Genomic DNA, 23,946 nt, shown 5'->3' on the forward strand with positions numbered 1-23,946 from the left:
TACATAGAAATCCACACTGGGAAGACATATTTGGTTATAGCACAATTGCGGAAACACTCTATATAGATATAGTACAATCGCTAAGTAACTATTAAATTATATCTAGAGAGAATGATGAAATATACACAAAATCCATATATCATATAAACAAACATTAGATGAGATCCTAATCACAAACCCCATATGATAGCATAAAACAATAACTAGCATTGTTATATTAACCACATTACATGCATTAGTAAATAAACATATCTACATAAAATACCCAGCATAACACAATTGCTTGGGTTAAGACATAGCACTATAAGACCCATGAAATAAAAAATAAAATTGAGAAAATGAAATAGATGACAACATAGATAGCTAAACCGCAGAACATCACATATACCATATACAGCATATAAGACAGCTCAGAAACCTAATCAGATGGAATAATATTAAAATAATATTAATAATCCACTTAAAAGTAAACATGTATAGCGGCTTTAATGCAATGACATATAAAAAACTCACAAAGCATACAAATAATTTAATAAAACCCTCTTAGACAGCTTATTTTGGGATCTAGAAAAATCACTCATAAAAGAAACAAAGATTTGGTGGGACATCAAAAGTATGGAAAATTATTTTAAAGTGAATCGCATACCCAGAGGTTTAAGAGTTACTAAATCTCCCACATTTGGGACTAATGACCCAGATTTTATGAAAGAATGGGGTAGTATTTTACACGAGTGTTCGTTGAACCTTATTAAACTTATTATTCATGAGAAAAAGAAAATGTTTAAAAACATAGAGTTGGAAATTAGTGAGAAAGAAATAATTCTGGAATCTAAAAAAGACAACCCCATATACTCTGAAAATGAACAAGTTCTCATTAAAAAATTAGATAGTGGAGGAAAAGGTGTGGCACCAGTGGGTTTTATGGTTGTAGGGGCAGGAGAACAAGGGAGGAGGAAGGCAGATGGAATGGAAGAACAAAAGGAGACAGCCACACAAGTGGGGGACAATTAAAGGGACAATCATCCATAATGTGGGGATAGAGACAACAATTAGGGGGTTCTGACACAGAAAAACACATATAGGGAGAGAGAGACAGGTGGGGAGAACTTGGTATACATACAAGATTGGAGACATAGATGCACACACACAAAGGAAGTGACTGACACGAGTATACTGTTTTTAAAGAAAGCATGGTCTCTAAGTACATGCATTTTAAATATATCATACATAGCTATGGCTAGATAAATATTTCCTTGGTCTTCCTGCCCTGTCCTGTCTCCTCAACCTCTCCCTCTCCCTCCTCTGACCCCTCAACCTCCATCTCCCTCTCCTCAGCCTGTTCTCCCCTCCTATCTCTGGACATAATGACAAATAAATGCCAAACACAGATAACACAGAAAGACTTACAAACACAAAGGACAAACTACACTAAATACAGACACACTCTCCAGACAGGCACACACAAGTAACACAGACAAAGGACAAGTCAAATACAAAAAATACAAGACAGAAAATAAAAGAGAAAATAAATGTACAAAACAGAAAAATACCACAGGACTACTCACACTTCAATCAGATATCGCTCCACCAATCCACCAAAGTCCAACTCTCACCAACTCTCACAAAGCACAAACCAACTAACTCCTCTCTCAAAACTCCTCAAAACCCTATCAGAGAAAAAAGTGTCAGGCCAGTGGTTTATATAGGGCTTGTGATGTCAAATCTCCTGAGTTTGAAAATAGCCAATAGTAACAGGGCCAGGAGACAGGTGTAATTTTCAAAAAAACCGCCTTTACACGAAAGCGCCATCATTTAAAGCAAAAGCGCCATGTTCTATTCAAAGCCGCCGGCGGCTTTGAGCATTACATCCCGCCGTGACATCGCCGGCGGCTTCAAATTGAAGCTGAAGTGCGCCCATTAGTAAATCCGGCTGTTTGCAATGCTTCAAGGCGCCATGCATCACGCCTGTTAGTAAATCTAGCCCGAGGTGTTGTCCATAGCAACCAAACGGATTCTAGCTATCATTTTGTATAATGTATTAGATAAATGATAACTAGAATCTGTATCAACCCCACTTTTACTTTTTAGAAGGTTTGATAAAGCTACTCGTTATAGTTGTTTTTCATTTTTCTTATATATGTTTTTTTAATGCAAATTTTGTATTGGAATAAAGATATATTTTTTTGTTATAAAAAAATGCAAATAAAACTAAGTTTATGGCAGCAAAACCCATTCCATTGTCAGTGTTTTTCTTGATTCTAATAGCTAAATTTCTAACCATTTCTTTCCGTTGATCCATTTAATGGTCTTTTGCTAACAGTTAAATATTTACCAATGAGCCTATTTGCTTGTATTGGGCATGCAGTGCTTCCTAGTTTGAGATACCTATGAGCAAAATGTGAAAACATCACTTCAAAGTTCTGGTTATTAACAGTTTAGGTCTATACACATCGGGGGATGTTAGTGCTTATTGCATTAGTATTTGTGTGCGTACAGACTCGCTTCTGTCAGGTGCCATCCCTGCTTACCTCTTCTGCTGCAGGAATGGATGCCTTTACTCCACGATGCTGGTATTGTGTGTGTGTGTGTGTGTATGTGTGTGTGTATGTTGGGGAATTTAGATTGTAAGCTCCAATGAGGCATGGATTGATGTGAATAACAAATATTCTCTGTACAGCGCTGTTGAATTGGTGACGCTATATAAATAAATGGTGATGATTATGATAGTGTATACCTGTTGCCTAGTGGAATTGTTTGAAGATTCCGTCAGGATTACAAAATAGAGTCTAGCAGTCATTATTGAAACTGCTATTAAGTACCTTAAGTGCTGGCACGAGCAGACTTCTGACAAATTAATCTTCCTTATAACAGATACTTTTGATGTTGAAATATTAGATAATTTAAACAATGTGTTAAGAAGAATTGATGATAGGAAGTCATATAATCTGTGGGTTGAAAAAAGTAAACGAACTGAAAAATGTCCACCCCCTTTTGTACCACAAATGTATATGGGTGAAACACTTTGACAAACTGATGAAGATATATTGCGCACTATCTTAGCAGCAGCTACATAGATGCGCTCTGCAGCTTCAGTCCCTCCCACACAGCAAAATGCTGAACAACAAGCTGCAGTGAGAGGGGCTGAGGGGGAATTAGATCAACAGGCAGAGATGAGCAGTTCAGAGCTGTCTGCATTATCTATAGCAGAGAGTCTAGAACTCCATGAACGGAATGTGGGGGTATGCACTTCCAGGCATCCCGATACTGCTTTACCTGTAACTTTGTATACTGATATATCAGGGGGATCTTTTAACTTCAACCCCAAGAGGTCATGATGCCCCTATATCTTTTGATATAACCCCAAGACATGGAATTGTATCTGGTACAAACATCACTAATGACAGTCTGGAAGTGGTACAACAAATGCCCTTAAGGCTAGTGACAGTACCAACACCCAATCCACGGAATCAACAACCACCTCCCCCTGCAGTGGAGTGGACAGTGTATGCTCCCTGGTCACCTAGTGACTTAGGAGAAATAATCATTAGATGCCCGAACCCCAAGAAGGATTCCAGGGGTACTTTGATATATTTGAATCTGATATATACTATACATAATTCTACTTATCCAAATATATTGCAGTTGTTTAATTTGATATTTGGAGAAATTATTACAGACACTATAGTCAGAGAAGCTGATTTAAAACCAGATGACATGAAAATCTAGAGTTGATTACAAAAGGGCAATGAAGGATTTGTTACATAGTGTCAATACACTCTATTTTCCTGTAGCAGATTGGAAAAAAATTATGACCAGCCCCCAATCTGCATCTGATACATGTACTGAATATCATGGTACATTTATTGATGCACTTATCTAAGCCAAAGGCATTGAGAATATTGCTACAAATTGAGAATATGCTGTTTCGGTAAGCACTGCTTTTGTGAATGGTCTGATTTCAGCACTACAAGATCGTGTAACACAGCAACATCCACAGTTTAGACACACAGCTATTGCAGCATTGTTGGAAGCTGCAAAACAGTATGAAATTAACCTCACACACAAAGACAGAAACAGACATGTTAAACTGATCAATATGCAAATTAAGGCTGCAGAAGCCACGCACAGATTAGCTCACAGGCACAATTACAGAAAGGGCCAGAAAGAGCACCTAAAAGATGTCACATCTTATAATTGGCAGAAAAAGGGACATCTCTCTTATGAATGTAAAATCCCCTGTAGACAAAGTGCATATATACCACCCTCTAGAGTTATGACAGAGACAAACAGAGATTCCTCCACACAGACTAACAATGTCACAGACACTGACATCCTTGAAGACTTTCCAAAATGATGGTTTTCTGCAGACCCCCTTCATGACAATGACATGTGACAATAATCATGTTGTTGAACCAATGCTAAGTCTTGAGGTTGACAGACAAATAATATCCTTTCTTGTTGACACAGGGGCTGCATTATCTCTCATTTCTAATGTTACAACTCTTCCTGTTTCTTCCTGCTATTGGTGTGTCTAGAAGAGTTAAGAATAAATCTGAACCTGTGACTGTCACACTGGGTCCACTTGAGGACCACCATTCTTTTCTCCTGTCTGCTGATGCTCCAGTCAGTTTATTGGAAAGAGATTTGCTGTGTAAACTACAAAGTGTTTTTCTTGATATTCCTGAAAAACATCAGACATTTGTCCAGGATTTGTTATGAATACATGAAACCAAATTGTGCATGGTGCAAATGCAGATTGATGAAACACTACATCAGTTCCCCCCACAGTGTAGACAGATTGACCAGGTGATGTAGAATTGATTGACACAGTCTCTACTGTACAAATTTCAATAAATAACCATGTATGCCCACCTAAGTTGTCTCAATAGCCTATGAAATCTGAAGTTAAAATGGGCATTTTCCAAGTAATACAAAGACTGTTAGAACAAGGGGAGCTTATTAAAACAAGCAGCAGTGTCAACACTCTGATTTTTCCAATTAAAAATGGTGGTGGGCATAGCTACAGACTGGAGCAAGATCTAAGTGTTATTAACACAATCTCTTTTTCCTGTTGCACCAAATTCAGCTACAATTTTGATGCAGATACCAGAAAATAGTACTAATTTTTCTGTAATTGATTTATGTTCCGCTTTCTACAGTATATTCAGAAAGTCAGTATTTATTTACATTCACATACAGGGGGCAACAATATACGTGGACCAGATTTCCCATGAGGTTCTTTGGCAGCCCCACATTTTTCAGTCAAGCTTCACAAGATTTAGCTAATTTTTCACCACCTGGTGGCTCCACACTCGTATAATATGTGGATGGCATTTTGCTGTGTTCACAAAGTTTAGAACTTTCTTAATAAGATACAGTGGCTTTCCTCTGTTTTTTATCTGCGAAAGGACACAAGATTTCTAAAGACAAAGTGCATTTGTGCCAGCAAAATTTTCATACAATGGCCACTGTCTATCACCAGATTCACAGATATCAGCCCTACTGTATGACCCCACAAAGAGCACAGCACATGACCCAGTCATACACACTACAGAAATAAAGGAATGTTTTGCTGCACTCAAACTCAAGCACTATCCAGTTCACATGTGCTGTGTATTCCAACATATGGCAAACCATTTTCTCTTTTTACACACGAACAGTTAGAGCATGCAGTATGGGTCCTTACACAGAGACATGGTGACAAATAATGGCCTGTAGCTTACCACAGTGCCCCCTTAGATCATGTTGCAAGGGCTCTACCAGTATGTCTCAGAGCTGTAGCAGCAATTGCACTGTTGATTGAAAAATATGCAGACATCTTGTGACAGAAATTGTTTTTGTATATTCCACATGCAATAGAAGCTTTGTTAACTTGCAAACAGATACAACACATTTCTACTGCTAGGCTTACAAAGAGGAAACTTTGTTGGTTCTATCAAACATAATTTTGCAAAGATGTACAGTCCTTAATCCTGCTACACTCCTGCCCATCAATGGGAGGTGGGAAGTAAACATCATGATTGTTTGCAAACTGTTAAACAAAATTTTTCTTCGAGGCCAGATTCAGTTGAAAGCCTATTGGATAAACCTGATCCTACTCTATATGTTGATGGGAGTTGCAACAGATCGAGCAAGGTGTATTATAGTCCAGATATGCAGCAGTCACTGACAATGAGGTATTGGAAGGAACCACATCCACACTCAGCACGGATGACAGAACTTCTAGCACTCAGTGGAGCCTGCCAACTTGCTAAAAACAAAACTGGAAATATATACACAGACTCGAGGTATGCATTTGGTGTACACCATGATTTAAGGTTGTTATGGAAAATGAGGAACTTCCTCATATCAAATGACACACCCATTGCAAATGCTAAGATGGTATAAAAACTGTTGAATGCAGTAATACTACCAAAAGCAATAGGTATCATGAAATGCCAAGCACACACCACAACCATGAATGTGGTGTCCAAAGGTAGCGACAATGTTGACAGAGCACAGAATAAGCAGCAGAAAAAGTGTTAAAAGAACAACAATGTGAAATGATGACAGTAATCTCTGATGAGCAAATGTTAATCTCTACGCTAAATGTTTGTTCTCTGCAGGAGGTGTCCAGCTGGAAGCAAGGAGGATGTCAACTAGACCACCCAGGTTTGTGGCAGAGTAGTGATGCTAAACCTGTTGCAGCAAAAAGTTTATACCCTGTTTTGGCACAGCTTAGTCATGGTTTAACACACTTATCAAAGATTGCTATGGCTCAATTGATTAAGGCCTTTTGGTCTGCTCCAGCACTCTTTATACTAGCTACAAAATTATGTGCTAGCTGTTTAACCGGTTTACAGACAAATCCTGGATTTACTGTTCCCACAGAACCAGCAAACGTGACAGCTACAGAGGGACCCTCCCAGGTAATCCAGATTGATTTCATTCAACTCCCAGTGATAAAAAGGTTGCAATATGTTTTGGTTTGTGTGTATTTATTTTCTGGGTGGGTGGAGGCATGGCCCATGGCCTCAGCCACAGCAAATATAACTGCAAATAAGATAGTTCAGAAATTTGTATACAGGTACAGGTTACCACAAGTGATATCCTTGGACCAAGGTATGCATTTCACAGGTAAGGTGTTTAAAGCGATGTGTGATTTGATATATATAAATTAAAATTTACACACCCCATACCATCCAAAAAGCAGTGGAAAGGACGAGAGGTATAATCAGACAATAAAGACACAATTGAGGAAGAATATGAAAGAAACTGGTCTTGCCTGACCAGAAGCATTGCCTTTTGTTTTATACATTGTGAGGATCACCCCTAGAGGACCATTGTGTATTTTGCCTTGTGAAACTCTTTTTGGGAACTCCCTAATGTTACATTGGGCACTTTACCAGACTTGCCTACATGACATTACTTGACTGTTAAGTACTTGGCTCAAATGAGCAGACAAATCAAATCATTTGATATTGCTATATGTCATGATCTAAAATCAGGTAACCATCATCATCAGCTATTTATATAGCGCTACTAATTCCGCAGCGCTGTACAGAGAACTCACTCACAACCATGTTATGATAAAGGTGTTCATAAGAAAAGGAGGACTCTCTGATTCTTGGGAAGTTTCTTACCAAGTTCTCCTGACATCTGCAAATTTGGTCAAGATGTGAGAGAAGTCAGCATTGACACACGCCTCACACTTCAAGAAGGTATCTGCTCTCCCTACACTACTGGTACATCCTTGAAGGCACTTCCCTCAGTCTTTGTGCAACAACAACTCCAGGTACACCAGTTTAGATGGGCATAATAAATGCCAGCCTGAAGTTGCATCAATCAGCACCAGTAGCTCTGGGGGAAGCAAAAAAGCTCCCTGTTCTAAAGAAAAAGTGAGACAAGGAACCTAACAATTAATTTGTTAGGATCCAATCCAGGTAAGGGACTATTGACATTCATAGCAGCGACAACCATCTTTGTCGGAGGAATCATCTTTATTTTGAATGCATATTGTCTGTTTATTGACTCTTGTAAAGCAAGTAACATGACCCTCATTTAAATATGGGAAAAAGGGGCCTGAGGAAAAAAACTTGTTGCTACGCACACACACAATTACTGCTCAGGTAATCAATGAAACAAATTGTTGGGTATGTTGAGATATACTTTCTGCAGGAGAAAAGACACATTTTGTATGCAGTACTAGTCTCTTGGTCTGAGGTAGCAGAGCAGTGGGATACTAGAAACAAAACCTGCCTTCAGTTTAAAAAGTCTTCAGCTGCATACCTCCCTCAGAGTCAATATTTGAGATTGGTAAGTGTGTTTAGTAACCTTGATATCTGCATGACAGATAAGAGTCCAGTGGATAAGAAAATCCATTACAAAGATACAGAAACGAGATCATTTAATTTCACATTAAATAATAAGGATGTAGGAATTTCTGATTGTAGCTATGCTAATGTATCAGTAATTTTATCAAAACTAAGTAATACAAATAATTACACAATATTGATTATAAGATTACATGCTCCTCACCTAAGTGTAACTCCCCCTACAAAATGGAATATTTCAAATCAACAGGATGTGGTTGAGCGTATTTAACAGAAATTTGTGAATTACAGAAAGAGGAAAGGGACATTAGCAGACAGACATAGGATCCTTTCTCATGGCCAGGTGCTGGTGTATCCCAATGGATGTTAGGTACAATATACAATATATAGCAATAGGTTTTGTATTTCTAGTGATCATTTGTATAATTATGAGATGCTTTCCTATATTACTTAGTGTCTTATGCAAGGAAGGAAAGAAAAATCATAAAGTTCATGTAAGAAAAAATAGGCCTGAATATCCATCAATTTATGAGAATTTTGGAAGAGGTGATATAGTAAAGACAGGCAAAGTAGATGATACCAGAGGTATCAGAGGGTGGATTGATGTAGAATTGTTTGAATATTCAGTCTGGATTACAAAATGGAGTTTAGCAACCATTACAGAAACTATATATTATAGCTTTAATAAAACTAAGTTTTGCACAAATGTTTATGACTTCCATGCTTCATGGAATGTACCCCTTCCCCAAGGCCATACTGGTTTGTACTAGTGATTATTTAGAAAGATTGATAAGAGAATTAGTGTCTCCAAACCTTAGAGACAAGGCCTCATATTTTAACACATTGTGGTTAAGGAGGAACATTCTTTGAGTAGAGGTCATCATCACCATTTATTTATATAGCGCCACTGATTCCGCAGCGCTGTACAGAGAACTCATTCACATCAGTCCCTGCCCCATTGGAGCTTACAGTCTAAATTCCCTAACATACACACGCAGACAGACAGAGAGAGACTAGGGTCCATTTTTTAAAGCAGCCAATTAACCTACCAGTATGCTTTTGGAGTGTGGGAAGAAACCGGAGCACCCGGAGGAAACCCACGCAAACACAGGGAGAGCATACAAACTCCACACAGATAAGGCCATGGTCAGGAATTGAACTCATGACCCCAGCGCTGTGAGGCAGAAGTGCTAACCACTAGGCCACCATGCTGCCCAGAGGTGCACATAATTAATAGTAATCCAATCAGTGTAAATGCCAAGCTAAACACCCCTCTGCATAAGGGTGCCAAGATTATTGCTTATAAAACGTATGTACAAATGTATTATTGTTGCCTTTTACTCTAATCAGACTAGATTGATCTGTGTACACATAACTTTGAATTAACTTGACTTTTTTTCTGTTATCAAATCATCTGACTCCTTCTTTGAAAACAGCTACGACACTAGCAACAAGACGAACTTGCGAGTGCACTGAGAAGTTGAACTGGGCATACATGCCTGTTGCTATGCAATGGGACACAACTTTAGGGTTCCCTATTGACGCTCCAGTGGCATAATATTGCATCCCATTCCCTGTGGTCTGGTTCTGGTTCTGATACATATATGCTTTCAGTTCCACAGTACTCCAGTGGTTCTGAAACAGTCTATTGGATATCCTGGTTCTGAGCTCTGCCACTTCCTGACTTACCCATCTGCTCACAATATTTGTTCTGATTGGATCTCCCAGTTCTGACTTCAGTCTGTTCCCAACTACACTTTTGCCTCACAAAATGGTTCTGTTTGGATCTACTGGTTTTGACATCTGCTATCCTGACTACTCTTATAGTTACCACTCGGCACTTCCATTGCTCGTTCTGGTACTGACCAGGCTTTTCCACTACACTCTACTGGTCACTCCAGCTACCTCACTAGCGACCTGCACCTCTCACATTGCTAAGACCAAGCCTCCTTGTAGGGCTTGTCAGACTCCACGCCTCTTTGCTCAACTACTAACAGGTAATACGTCCTTCCCCAGTGCTTTGTGACAACTTCCATGTAACCTGCACCTGGATGATGCAAAAGGCATTCAACTGAAAGCAAAGGATGGCTCCCAATCTTAGGCACATCCAGAGCTCCCTTAAGAAGCAAGTTGTATTGTGGGTGGAAGATTGCTTTGCTAAATCGGGTCACCACTCTAAATGCACATTCTCTATCATAGAAGTTCTTTAAGATATTTTATAAGTAATCAAACAGCAAAAAATCAGCCTAAGATATAACATCAGGGACATTCAAGGAAGACAACATGAGACATATTGTAGCGAGAACCCTGCCCATGAGAGCATACATTCATTTACTTGAAGTGCTGTGTTCTATCCTAGATGTAATACTTGGTTCCCCTAACAAGCCTAATTGAAGTTCATTCCAGTGGGATGTCTTACCAAAAGTGAGAAGCTATGTACAAGGTGTAATTTAGCTACACACTTTGAGTACCTCTAAATTCTGATCCAGATTTTTTGCAGAAATTGTGTCAAAAGTTTATCCATCTGGTGTGCATTTTATCTATATGCTCAGGTTTTAATTTAAATATTCATTATCTCACAATTAAAAAGCAAGGTATAATGCTTAATGTTCACAATAATTTAATTCACTGGGTGTTTATTAAATATAAACTAAAAATACTTAAATGTCTTTGTAATTATTACAAAAATCTCAAACTGCATTTTTTCCATTTGGGGCTAAGATATGTGAGTTTGTTTAAAAGACTCTGGAGCTCATTAGAAAGGTACCCTTGGGTTTTAGCACCTTTAGAGAAATGTTCCCAGGTAGCCCTGAAACTTATTTATTCCTTTGCTTTCAGCATAGACATATGGGCCAAGGAGGATATCCATTGCTAACAGGTTAGTGGAAACTGTCATATATGCAAAAACATATAACTTCAGAGACTCTACATTCATAGATTTAAGAATAAAAGATATTAACAGCTTTTGTACTATATTAGATCAGCCACTTAGACAAATATACTTTAATTTGCAGGCATCCTGACTACATCTAATGAAAAATATGTGAAATTGTATACGTGATTTTCTTGCACAGATGAATCTCTGCAGATATCTACACTGACCTGTATACCTATTATCAGTTCTGTAGAAAGTGATACTGTGTAGCTGCTAGTTAAACAAAAAGGGGGAACAAATCTTCAAAATATGGTTCTGTTTCTGGAAGTAACTGTATGGGCAGAGAGAAACTACAGCAAGCAATATATTTGTGTTGATACACAGACTTTCTATACTACTCCAATTTCAAGGGCTCAGTATAGATGCACTGAAACTAAAAATGCATTTTATGCCATTACTGAAAAAAATAATTAAAATCATGGCAAATTTGAAATACTTCATATATATTTTGCATTTTAGTTCAAAATGTCTAAAACATTATTATTATTATTATTATTATTATTATTATTATATTTCTATAATTATTATATATTTGTATTATGATTCCCTAGATTCAGACTTTTATCATTTAGGCTACTTTGCAACAGCATAAAATAAATCATAGACTGTATAGTCATTTACCACTGAATACTATATATCAACACTTTTACATAAATGAACACAAAATTATAGTATCAAGTTATTTTTATCAATTTTATAGGTCACATTCTTTATTGCAAAAATAACCTACATAAATTAATCTGCCTCTCAGTCTAAACACACTCTTTCTTTTCTTTTATTTACAATATTGATCTCTATACAGTGTCTGAGTGCACACTCCAATGTAAATTATAGAAGAATAATTATCAACTATATACTCAAAGTGAGCAATAATGGTCAACTTGGTGCGGTGCAATACAACTACCTAAATATAAAATTAATACTGTATTTATTATTTTTAGAATGTTCCATATTAGAGTGTCAATCACATTTTAAGAAAGTAATACCAGTTATACAGCAAAATCTATTTTATCCTTGGGATTTATCTGGTGTAAATATTAAAAAATATTCTCTTTTTGATATTTTCTTATTATGGGAAACATTATTGGGTCTGATCCTGCCAAATGTGTAAAATATTTCCAAGTTATTCTCACCACAAAATTTTTTAAAATAAACTTTGCCAAATCAAAAAGATGTACCCTAATTCAGCAAATTAAATAATTAAATGTATCATGTAATTCTGGAAAAAAACTACACTAAAATTACCTTTGTGCATTTTGTCCAAAACTGCAGGACTGTTTGGATCTTACACTCATCCTATTAACTTTGCAGCAATTTTTTTCAGATAATTACATTTTTAATGAACCTTTCCTTATAAACATTATTACAGTGTTGACTAATCTTGGTCAACTCCAATTTTTTATGATCCCCATGTAGCAAAGATGGTCTGATCCCTCACTTGGACGCTCACCATTAAGAGATAGATTAAACAGAGAAAGGGATTCTCTTTGATTTGCTGTATTTGGTGCATCAAGTAAAGATTTTGACATTTAGATCGAAATTGTACCCTCAAATAGCCTTCATGGAATTTACATCCCTCAATAGATGTTTTCAATCATTATTGCACATTTTTTGTTTGGTTACAGGATATTGTACAAAACCATTTGTTACTTTAAAAAAATGTGTTAGTTACTTTAAAAATAAATAAATAAAGTGTTTGTAAATCTGGTAAAGATTAAAACATGAATTTGGAATAATCAGTGCCCCATCTTTATGGCAGCCCCACTCATGTTAAAACATGTAGTGAAATAACAATTCTCTATAGGGAATTACTTACTCTGTATGTTTTACAGATAATTTGTAGCAAAACATTAAAAACAAAATAATAAATATACTTCTGGTTAAAAATTTTAAATTAAGTGGTGAATGATATTCTAACTTACTGCATGATCGAACCATTTGGTGAAATTGTATTGTTAGTGCCCTAAATAGCAACCAAAACCACTATCTGGGATAGTCTAAAATCAATTTGTGATAATTGTGCTCCATCTATATGGCATCTCCACTCATGTAAATAAATGCAAATATGCAGATAAATAGCTTAATTATTCTCTGCAGAAAAGTGTGTTTTTCCCTGCATTTATTACCAAAAATGTGTAGAAAAATACTAAAAATGTAATCATTTTAAATATGGTACACATTTAAATTGAGAAATTAAATAGTGAATCATTACACATCAAAACTGTTGGTAAAAAAATTACATTAAGTTGCCGAGAAGAAAGGTAACCAAAAAAAATAGTAGCAAGCATGCATGACAAATATTAAATAGCCAGACCACGAATGGATGGCATCGATAATATTTAGCTAAGTTTTTATCTTATTTTTTAATGCTAGACAAAGGTTTGACACTTGTTATGCACTGTTGGTCTATATTATGTTTAATTAGTTTGCTATTACTGTTTTTTTAAATTAGCAACAAAATGGAACAAAGGAATCAGACCATTATGACTTATTTCATCATTAAAGGAATCTCCGATGTTCCAGAGCTCAAGACTCCAATTTTCCTTTTGGTTCTGCTCATCTATCTGATCACTGTTGGTGGTAACATGACCATTCTTCTCCTGGTCTGCATGGATCACCATCTTCACACCCCCATGTACTTCTTCCTGGCCAACCTGTCCATCTTAGATATGTTTTCCACGACTGTCACTCTTCATAATGTCCTTGTTATATTTATAAGAGGGGAGAACAGAGTCTCATATGCTGGTTGCATGTCTGAGATGTATTTTTTTGGATTTCTGACTTGTGATGAGCTGTTAATTTTGACTGCCATGGGCTACGATCGCTATGTAGCCATCTGTAATCCTTTGCACTACCACATGGTCATGAACCGTAGACTCTGCATTCTGCTTGCTATTGTCTGTTGGCTACTGGGTGCATTAGAAGTGGTACCCTATATTATCTTATTGTTGGGTTTCACTTGTTACACATCCAATATCATAAATCACTTCTTCTGTGATCTCGTGCCTCTCATGACACTTTCTTGCAGTGACACTTCAGCGTTGGAAATTTTGAGCTTGACTGAAGGTCTTATCCTAATTACTTTCACTCCCTTTATTTTAACATTCATATCATACATTTTCATTATTTCTACCATACTGAAGATCCGTTCCAACACTGGCAGACGTAAAGCCTTCTACACATGTTCCTCCCACCTCACAGTAGTCATCCTTCTATATACAATTCTTTTCGCACAGTACTTGGTGCCAACGTCGCTGGATACCACGAAGTCCAACAAGTTTTTCTCATTATTTAACACAGCTTTTATACCCATCTTAAACCCACTAATATATAGTTTGAAAAACAAAGATGTAAAGTCAGCGATGATACGAAGATTAAGATGTTTTAAATGTTTTAAAGGGTTTAAGTGACAAACTTGCTCACAATTTAAAATTTCACATCATATATGGTCTGCAGAGATACTCAGCAACTTTCTTGCTTATGTACTATTATTGCCTCGTCCTTTATATATATTAAATAAATGGTACATGGTGGAGCTGCACAGTGGTTTACATTGCTGTATCACTGTGCTTGGGCCATGAGTGCAATTTCCGACCAGGGCCCTATCTGTTTAGAGTTTGAGCATAGTTTGTATATTCTTACCATGTTCTCGTGGGTTTCCTCAAGCTGCTCCGAATTCCTCCCACAAACCAAAAACAGACTAGTAGGTTAATCGGCTTGTGTTTGTATGTTAGGGAAAATGGACTGTAAGCTCCAATGGGACTGGGATCGATATGAATGATATATTCATATTGCTCTTTGTCCCATTGTCCCTTTGGAAAGTGCTGTACAATATGGTGCCGCTATGCAAATAATGGATAATAACAGTCAGCTAACCATAGAACAGTGCATCTGACACTAGTTAAGGCCAAAATATTTAGAATTAGGTATTAAGCAAGGCTATAAAGAAATGTTTTAAATAAAATAAGCTTATAGATTATATTTTTATGGTTCATTATACATTTAGGAACCTTTGCACTTAAAATGTGTCCCGTTTCACTAAAGCAAAAGTGTTAGCATAAAACACAATGAAGTCACTATGACAGTTATTCATGAGAAAAAAAATCTTTCATTTACAATGTATAATTTCATTTAAAATATTTAAAATAAATTTAGTGGGCCTGAGTCATTAAGGCAAATAAAAGGAGTAAATGTTCTCCAGGGACAAACCATGTTACAATGCAAGGGGTGTAAATTAGTTTATTATTTTGCACGTAAGTTAAATACTGGCTGCTTTTTCATCTAGCACACAAATACTTAATAGCTTTATTTTTACACTAAAATTTAAAGTTGATCTAGGACATGCCCTACCCCAACTATAAATCTGTCCTCACATTTTAAATTACCTCCCCCTCCAATGCAACATGGTTTTGCCCAGGTGCAAAGTTACTCCTTTTTTATGCCTTTCTCTCTTTAATGACTCAGGCCCTAAATCTCTGAATAATTGCACATCTGTTGCAATGTTTTATGCACATTAATATGAGCTTAAAAGAATACCTCATAGCATTTACAAAATTGCTGATGACTGAGCACTAGTGAGAGTAATATTTTATGGTTAATTATATGCAATGATTTCTAGTGTATTCCTACATGCTGTATTATGTCAATTTTAATTAATTGGATAGTATTGTAAGCAATCCCAAGCAGTTTATCCATAGTTGCCTACTTTCCTGGAATGTCAGAGAGACTCACGAATTTCTGGGAGTCTTCCCGGACTCCCAGGAGAGCAGGGCAACATCCCGCATACAGACTCCTTGAGTAGTTAACATGATGGGGGGGCAGGGCTTAGTGATTCTGCAAGTCCCGCCTCCACACGCCCATCTGCCCCCGGGATCTCCCGGAGCACGCCAACCAAAAGTTGGTAGGTATTAGTTTAGCACACTGACCTTGAATTGACTGACTGGCTTGTGGGAAACCACTTATGATTGGCTGCACAGGAATTGACCTTCCCTGTCCATTAAAGAATACTGTACTCTGATTCAGCAATGTGACTCCAGCCAGAATAGTTATCTTCCCATAGTATTTTTCTTTATATTACATTCCACTTGGATTACATCTGTAAAAGAAGATTTTGCTGTTCAATAAAGTGGTTAAAAAGATATTTTGGGTGTCTTTATGTCAATAAAAGTTTATTTAACCATTTGTATGTGTTGGTTTTTATCTATTACATCTATTATGGAACTATATATTCCACAAAGGACACTCACAGTCGTGGGCATACTGGCACTTGTAGTTGCAAGGCAATTTTACATACTTCACTACCATTACTCCGTAACTCACAACAAAGGGGTGGCAGGAAGCACCATTTTCAGTGCCAGGCTTCTAGCCTATTAAAGGGGTGGGCAACGCTGTTTTTATGTCATGCCCATTATGGGTTACCCTGTTATAGTGTTAATAAAATCAATGTAGATTTTTTTTTATATATATAAACACATATTTATTTATATTTTTTACAAGTAAAGCTCTCTAGTGTATGCGTTACAAATCTGCTTTGGATTTCAATCAACTGTTGGGGGTGAATGTATCAAGCTCCGATTTTGAATCTCCCATGATTTTCTTGAGGGTGTTTCATTTCACAAATGTATTAAAGTGAGATTTTATGTAAAATTGTCATAGATGTGTCTCTGTCAAAATTGCCATTTCCAAAATCGATAGAGATCAAAGTTCCCACAAGGCTCAAATGTATGAAGCTGCGATTAAGCAAACTCTCCTGAGTTAGCTTTAAAAATTGCTAGATACAACACACTGCATCCTAGCTGCATGATTAGTAAACACATCACTGTTACACTGCCCCTGTCTATAGACCCGCAGGTCCCCGCGGCTGTGAAAAGTTTAACAATAGATAAATGTTCAAGAACAAAAAAATCTTAGGGTCCCCCCGTCCGAGCACTATTAACCCTAGTGCTGCCAGCCTACTGCTGGTTGCGTGAAAATCGGGGTGAGGGGGGGAATTTGCGTATTGTCATATACACATAGTTGATAACTGTCCCTATAATGCAGCGACAGTCCTAGAAGTTAAAGAGTTATTCCTGAATTGATAGTTCCTGGATTTATCCCTATTTTTCAAAACTGACCACTGTGCAATCAAAATATTATTAATCTACATGTTAGATGCTATTATTCTCCTATGTTCCTATTGTCTGGGCTTTATAAGGTAATATGTATTAAATATGAGTTTTAAAATGCCAAAAACATGTTATAATAGATTTCAGTAATCAGGACATTACAGGGATCAGCGGCGCACGCAGGATTGCTAGGGGGTTCCCCCCCCCAAAAAAAAGAACATGCGCGAGAGAGCTGGTGCGGCAGCACTGTACTATACAGCAACCGCGGCGCTGTCAAAGAAGCGTCCGCGGCGGTGCTGTATAGTACAGTGCCAATATGTGGGGCACTTCCTTAGTGGAGAGGAGGGGTTTCTGGAGACCCAGAACCCCCCCCTGCGTGCGCCCCTGGGGATTGTAACGTACCCAGGTCCATCGACACTGTACCTCGTGTGACCTACTTGGATAAACTGGCTTATCTTAAAATGATGGCATCTACATATATATTTTATCAGTAGTGTTGCAGTGCAGATAAATCCAATACATTAATGTTTTCCAGTTTTCTGGGTTTCAAAATATGGACCTTATCACTTTGAACAATTACTGCAGTAGATACCCCAAATGAATACTTGAATTAATGTTTATTAAATATACATACCAAATTGTTGCAAAGCCCCAAAATTAAGCTAGTTAAATTAATATTAAATTAATATATACCTTCCAAGTAAATATAACAATCACTTATCTACTAGAATTCCCCAAAAATTATTTAATATTTGCTAAATATGTATTAACCCCTAATTTATTATAACCTTGGCAGCTTTGACAAGAACCAGTAATTTTTTCTTTAGCCAATGGGATGCAATTTCCCATTTGCCATTGGGAGAATGGGAATTTGATTCTACGAGAGAGTAGGCCAATTTGTGTAATCAAATTGCTCAAAAGAGGTAAGTGGGCAGTAACACTAAATTTAAATCCTAATTATCTTAATGTAGCAAGTTTGTTTAACTGTAGAAATATTTAACAATACTACCGTCCCGCCAAATGGGCCTCATAAAACCACAAGGCAGTTCTGGAAGCAGCAGAGGGTGAAGTCCTAGTGAAGTCTGTAGAAACTCTCAGTGGTGGTCATTACCTCCGGTACATTGTTTCACTATGGAGACATTTAAACTGGCATAATAGACCAAAGATTGTTTGTAATCAAAAAGTCTTGCATCTGCCACCACTTAAAGCTGACATCTGTACAGTATATGCTGATGGGATACACAGTTTTTCAGAAATTGGGTGCATATAGGAAGATTAGTGAAGCTTCCACCTAAAACAAAGCTGAATTTGAAACTATAACGTTAACCAGAACTATCATATTGGATATCAGAGATACACTTCAATGTTCTAAGCTCACTCAGGGCATTTTATTTGGTTTAGTGTTACAGGAGGCTAATTGAGAGAACTGGGATTTTGTTTAATAAAGCCAGATGTTTAGAAGTTGAAATTCCTTAACAGCCTGGGAGAAGGGCATTTTCATAACCAATATTTTACAGTCCAGAACACAAAAGATGGATGAGCTGCAAACTGTATGAAAACTTGTGGGTTTAGAATGTCCTAATGCAACACTTTAGTTTGTGTTCAGGAATATAAATTGAGAAGGGGAGAAGCAGCACAGACCAAGATAAGCTTCCAATGCATCGACGTCATAGTCAACTGGACTCTTGGCCGTTAAAGTTGCTCAAATCTATGTTCCAGCCTCTCTCCCATTTTACCATGATGTTAAAACTGATGGGTCATTTGAGTCCATACACAGATCCATTACCACTACAGCTCAGAACCCTGCATAAGGGGACGCCCTCATTGAAGCAGTGAGAGGGGGGCCAAACCAGTTTGTAAGTAAACCCAAACAGGGGCAAGGAAGCCACATGCCCATGCACAGTTTATGACATAACATGCAGGGGCGCACGCAGGGGGGGTTTCTGAGTCTCCAGAACCCCCCCCCCCTCCGCGTATCGGTGAGCCCAAAGCATGTTTTTAAACATGACAAATATTTTTCCGCTGACAGCACCGCCACGACGCTTCTGTCACAGCGCCGCGGCTGCTGTATATCTCCTGTTCGGCTAGAAGAAGCTGCTGCGCATGCGCGAGCGCAGCAGCTCCTCCCTAGAATACCCGGCATCACTGGCTGGCTTCAAGAGGCACGGTAGGGCTATTTCAATAGATATTTTAAAGATTAAATAATCAAAGAGCTGCAGGTACTCCCCACAATCAATCTGATGTAGTTTTTTTTATTAAAAGACCAAAGACTCTGATGTCGTTTTTTTTATTAAAAGACCAAAGACTCCATTTCTGGGCAGCCTGCAGGGTATGCAGAGGTGTGTTATTGTATGTAAATATTGTATTATAGGATTAAAAAAGTAGAGAATTCCTCTACTTTTTTAATCCTTTAATACAATATTTATATATAATCACACAGCTCTGCATACCCTGCAGGCTGCCCAGAAATGGAGTCTTTGGTCTTTTAATAAAAAAAACGACATCAGAGTCTTTGGTCTTTTAATAAAAAAAACTACATCTTATTGATTGTGTCCAGTCCATCTCATTTCACCCTGTAACCAAATAACAAATCTATATAAATATATATATAAACATATGTATATATATATGTGTGTGTATATATATATATATATATATATATATATATATATTTGTGTGTGTATATATGTAAATATGTGTATATATATATATATATATATATATATATATATATATATATATATGTAAATATGTATGTGTGTGTGTATGTATATATATATATATATATATATATATATATATATATATATATAGTCCAAACTTGTGTCATGTTATAAATGTTTCTTGCTTGTTTTTGTTGTTCGTTTTTTTCATGTACATTAGCAATGTTAGTTTTAATGTGGAGTATCATTGCTAGTTTTAATGTGTGTTATCAATGCTATTTTGATGTGCGGTATCAGTGTTCGTTTTAATGTGGAGTATCATTGCTAGTTTTAATGTGTGTTATCAATGCTATTTTGATGTGCGGTATCAGTGTTCGTTTTAATGTGGAGTATCATTTCTAGTTTTAATGTGTATTATCAATGCTTTTTTGATGTGCGGTATCAGTGTTCGTTTTAATGTGGAGTATCATTGCTAGTTTTAATGTGTATTATCAATGCTATTTTGATGTGCGGTATCAGTGTTCGTTTTAATGTGGAGTATCATTGCTAGTTTTAATGTGTGTTATCAATGCTATTTTGATGTGCGGTATCAGTGTTTGTTTCAATGTGGAGTACCATGTGAATAAGATTTTATTTTGTGTCTAATTTGTACTTGTTATTTACAGTAAAAAAGTTTATGTTGACATCTTATTGTGGCGCTTTATTTTTTAAGTTGTATTTTTGCTTTGTTCAGAATTCAACTATTTGGAAACCCCCCCTTAAAAATCCTGCGTTTGCCCCTGACATGTAAGGGTGAAATATATCCTGTGAGGTCACGTATATTGCCATGCACCTGGTATCATTGCATATAGTCCACTAGATTATCTGTTGACTCTGGTAGTTCATTTAAAACAATCTGAATTACTTTATAGAAAAGTTTCTATTTTACCATATTCTCCATCATCTGAATATCTTCAGCTAAGAAATCACCTTGCTGTGTTCAATGGGTCTCTAATTTTATTAACTTACAGAGGGGATATTCCAAACTTTAAGGAATTTCTCTACAATGCGAATCCTGTCAAATATAAATATAAACCATAAGATGCATATTATGATATGAAACAGAACTATAAAACAAAATTAAAACGGGGTTCCAAGTTTTACTTTTTAAATGTGAATACTACCATAGAATAGGATAAAACACACCAAGATATTTTTGGAGCAAAATATGGGGAGGAAAAGAATAACCACTGCACGGGGTCTGCAACCCCGTAAAATCAATAATATATAGCAAAACACAACGCAGTGGATTATCAATTCCCCCCAAAAAACTGGAATTGCAATGTGATTGGATTAAAACAAATTTATTAAAACAAAAATACATTGGTATTAAAACATTCCCCAATAGGCGTGCAGAACCAAGTAGGTCCCAATCTAGAAAAATATCAGAAATAGGTGCACCTATATAAAATATATCGAATTAAATATTAAAGTCTGATAATTAGTATTCCATTTGGCCCATACTTGTTAGAAGCTCATAAAGTTGATGTCCATGCATACAATTTGGTTAGTAATAGAATTGCATATAACCGGATTGAGGAGAGTCTTCAAACTGTTAATGTCTCTTTAAATTATAACCACACATATAGCTGAGAGCGGAGGAACGGTCGGCTTTGCTTTCACAATAATGTGCTGGCACATTTACTCGGAGTGGCGGGCCATTTAGAGTAGTGTAATGTTTATAATCGGGATGAACCTCCTCTATGTATAGGGCATAAGTTAATTTGATAATATAAAGCCCGTCAGAGGGGTACTTGCTTACCCGAAGTAGAGATCTCTGTTGAAACACCCGCTCTGTGTTCTTCCGTCTCTCGCGTGTGTACTCCGAGTGCCGATTAGGATCTTCCTCCAAGATTAGGTGTTGTAAACTCAGTTCCCATCCAAGACAGTGGGCTGTGGGTTTCCCGTAGGGCTGATAAATGGCCAAAAGGTATAGATGGAATGGAATCTCAGCTATAGTAGAGTGGACTTTTGGTTCCTGGGATAAGAGACTTGCAGGATAAAATCTCCTCATACAATTCAGGTTATTAGATTCATGAGCTTCACAATAATAATCGCATGCACTTTGAGGATACCTCCGAATGGTAAAAGACACCCGTCTAACACGTTTTGTTGTACACTACAACTTCCTCAGAGATGGTGACCTACTTGGTTCTGCACGCCTATTGGGGAATGTTTTAATACCAATGTATTTTTGTTTTAATAAATTTGTTTTAATCCAATCACATTGCAATTCCAGTTTTTTTGGGGGAATTGATAATCCACTGCGTTGTGTTTTACTACCATAGAATAAACTGCAAACAGCAATGTCCAATATGAATATTAATTTGACTGGAGAAGAAAAAAAATGCAAATGCTGGCCAAAAATGCTTATATATTGTGCAGAAAACCAAAACCCATGTGACTTGGCACACATGCATAATAATGTGATTAATCATTACCATGTGTACCTCACTAAGATGGCACCCTAGCTGGATGTGGTCTGTGCTGTCTCCTTCCATTAAGCAAGTGCATTCATGGCCTTCGGGGCACCCTCGGTAATCTCCGAAGCCCACTATAACGGCAAACAACCCCAGAGATTAGTATCGCTTATAGATTATTCCTAATGCAAGGTCTGGTGCTGTGGGTTAATCCACTTTCCACCTTCCCTTCGATGTCCGCTGACTTCCACCAGGCTGGTGAGCAGCTTGCTTCCCTTGCTGGTAGCACTCCAGTGCCTTCACAGCACCAGGTCACTATGTCTGTTGGCAACCATTATCCCCAATCAGGGGTTGAAGCAGAGAGAGACTCAGGCATGCCGTGAAGTCTGAGGTTGTTTTGCTGAGACCAATTCTCCTCATCTTTGAGTTCCTCAACTTTTTTGTAGCCTAGTCAGCTCCTTGTCAAGCACACTCTGTGAGCTGCATAAAATGGTCTATTTTAGCTGCCAGGGTGCCCGTTCTGCTGTCAAGCAAAACTATTTTGGATTTAAAATCAGCAATGACTTTATAGAGTTCCTGCAGAATGCTCTTCTAACTCCTTGTAGAAAATTAGTTATGACTGATTGAATTTGATGGTCAATTTTCGTTTCAGAAGATAACATAGAACTTGAGACTTCAAATAGATCTGAGTGGTGTAGATTGGTTCTTGCTGTCCTACCAAAGATGATAGAGGGACTCTTGGGCATTTTTTATTCTTCTGAGGTATGCTAGTTTGAGTGAAGCTTTTTTAAAATACAAAAAATATAATGGGAGTCAGGCAGAAAAAGAAAAAAGTCAGGAGAGGAAAGGCACACGTAATGATCTTGGACTACAAGAGAGGATTTTACATTAGTGTTGCAATTTATTGACAAGGATAGTCAATGACCCTGTGTCTTTCTATTTTATAATTGCAAGGAGAGGCTGTTGTAATCTATAGTTCCTTTCATTGAGTATATGATAGCACAATTCGATGAACTGTGAACAGATGTGCAGCTTGTCAATAACAGACCAGGTTGCTATAAGCAGAAGTTGATGCAATGTCTATTGGTGGTCACAAGAGGGCATCAGCAATTCAGGAATGTGCCACTTAGTGAACAACTTTGAACTGAGATATAATAGTTTTAAAGGTGTTTGGAGATGATTGAGGGATATCTAAAATACTGCTGTAGATATCTAGGATGTCCTCTGCTTATGGTGATAGAGAATTACACTTCAGAGCCTCAGTCTGTTATTCGATTGTCCCAAAAGGCAGATAGACAAGGAGTTTAGGGGTTCTTCAAGGAAGTAAGGGATTTGGGTTTACCCAGCAGGAAACAGGATCTGAGTGTCAAATTGATTGAGTAGATTGGTTCCCACAATGTAGCATGTGAGGGAAAGAAGTACACATACAGATATCCTGTTCGGGCTCTTTATAGTATGAGTACCTGAAGCTCC

At 37.3% G+C, this 23,946-nt stretch overlaps 1 protein-coding gene across 1 annotated transcript; it reads left to right on the forward strand.

The window, feature by feature from the left end:
- The first annotated feature begins 13,706 nt into the window (after positions 1-13,706).
- LOC142101519 (olfactory receptor 6C3-like) lies at positions 13,707-14,657 on the forward strand. Its single transcript, XM_075185975.1, has one exon. It carries the CDS (start codon positions 13,707-13,709, stop codon positions 14,655-14,657), a length of 951 nt encoding a protein of 316 aa, XP_075042076.1.
- The last annotated feature ends 9,289 nt before the right edge of the window (positions 14,658-23,946 follow it).

This window comes from Mixophyes fleayi, chromosome 9 (assembly GCF_038048845.1).
Source record: "Mixophyes fleayi isolate aMixFle1 chromosome 9, aMixFle1.hap1, whole genome shotgun sequence".
NCBI classification, from domain to species: Eukaryota; Metazoa; Chordata; class Amphibia; order Anura; family Limnodynastidae; genus Mixophyes; species Mixophyes fleayi.

Coding starts and splice junctions, on each gene's coding strand:
- LOC142101519 (XM_075185975.1), top strand. CDS start 13,707: ATGGAACAAAGGAATCAGACCATTATGACTTATTTCATCATTAAAGGA.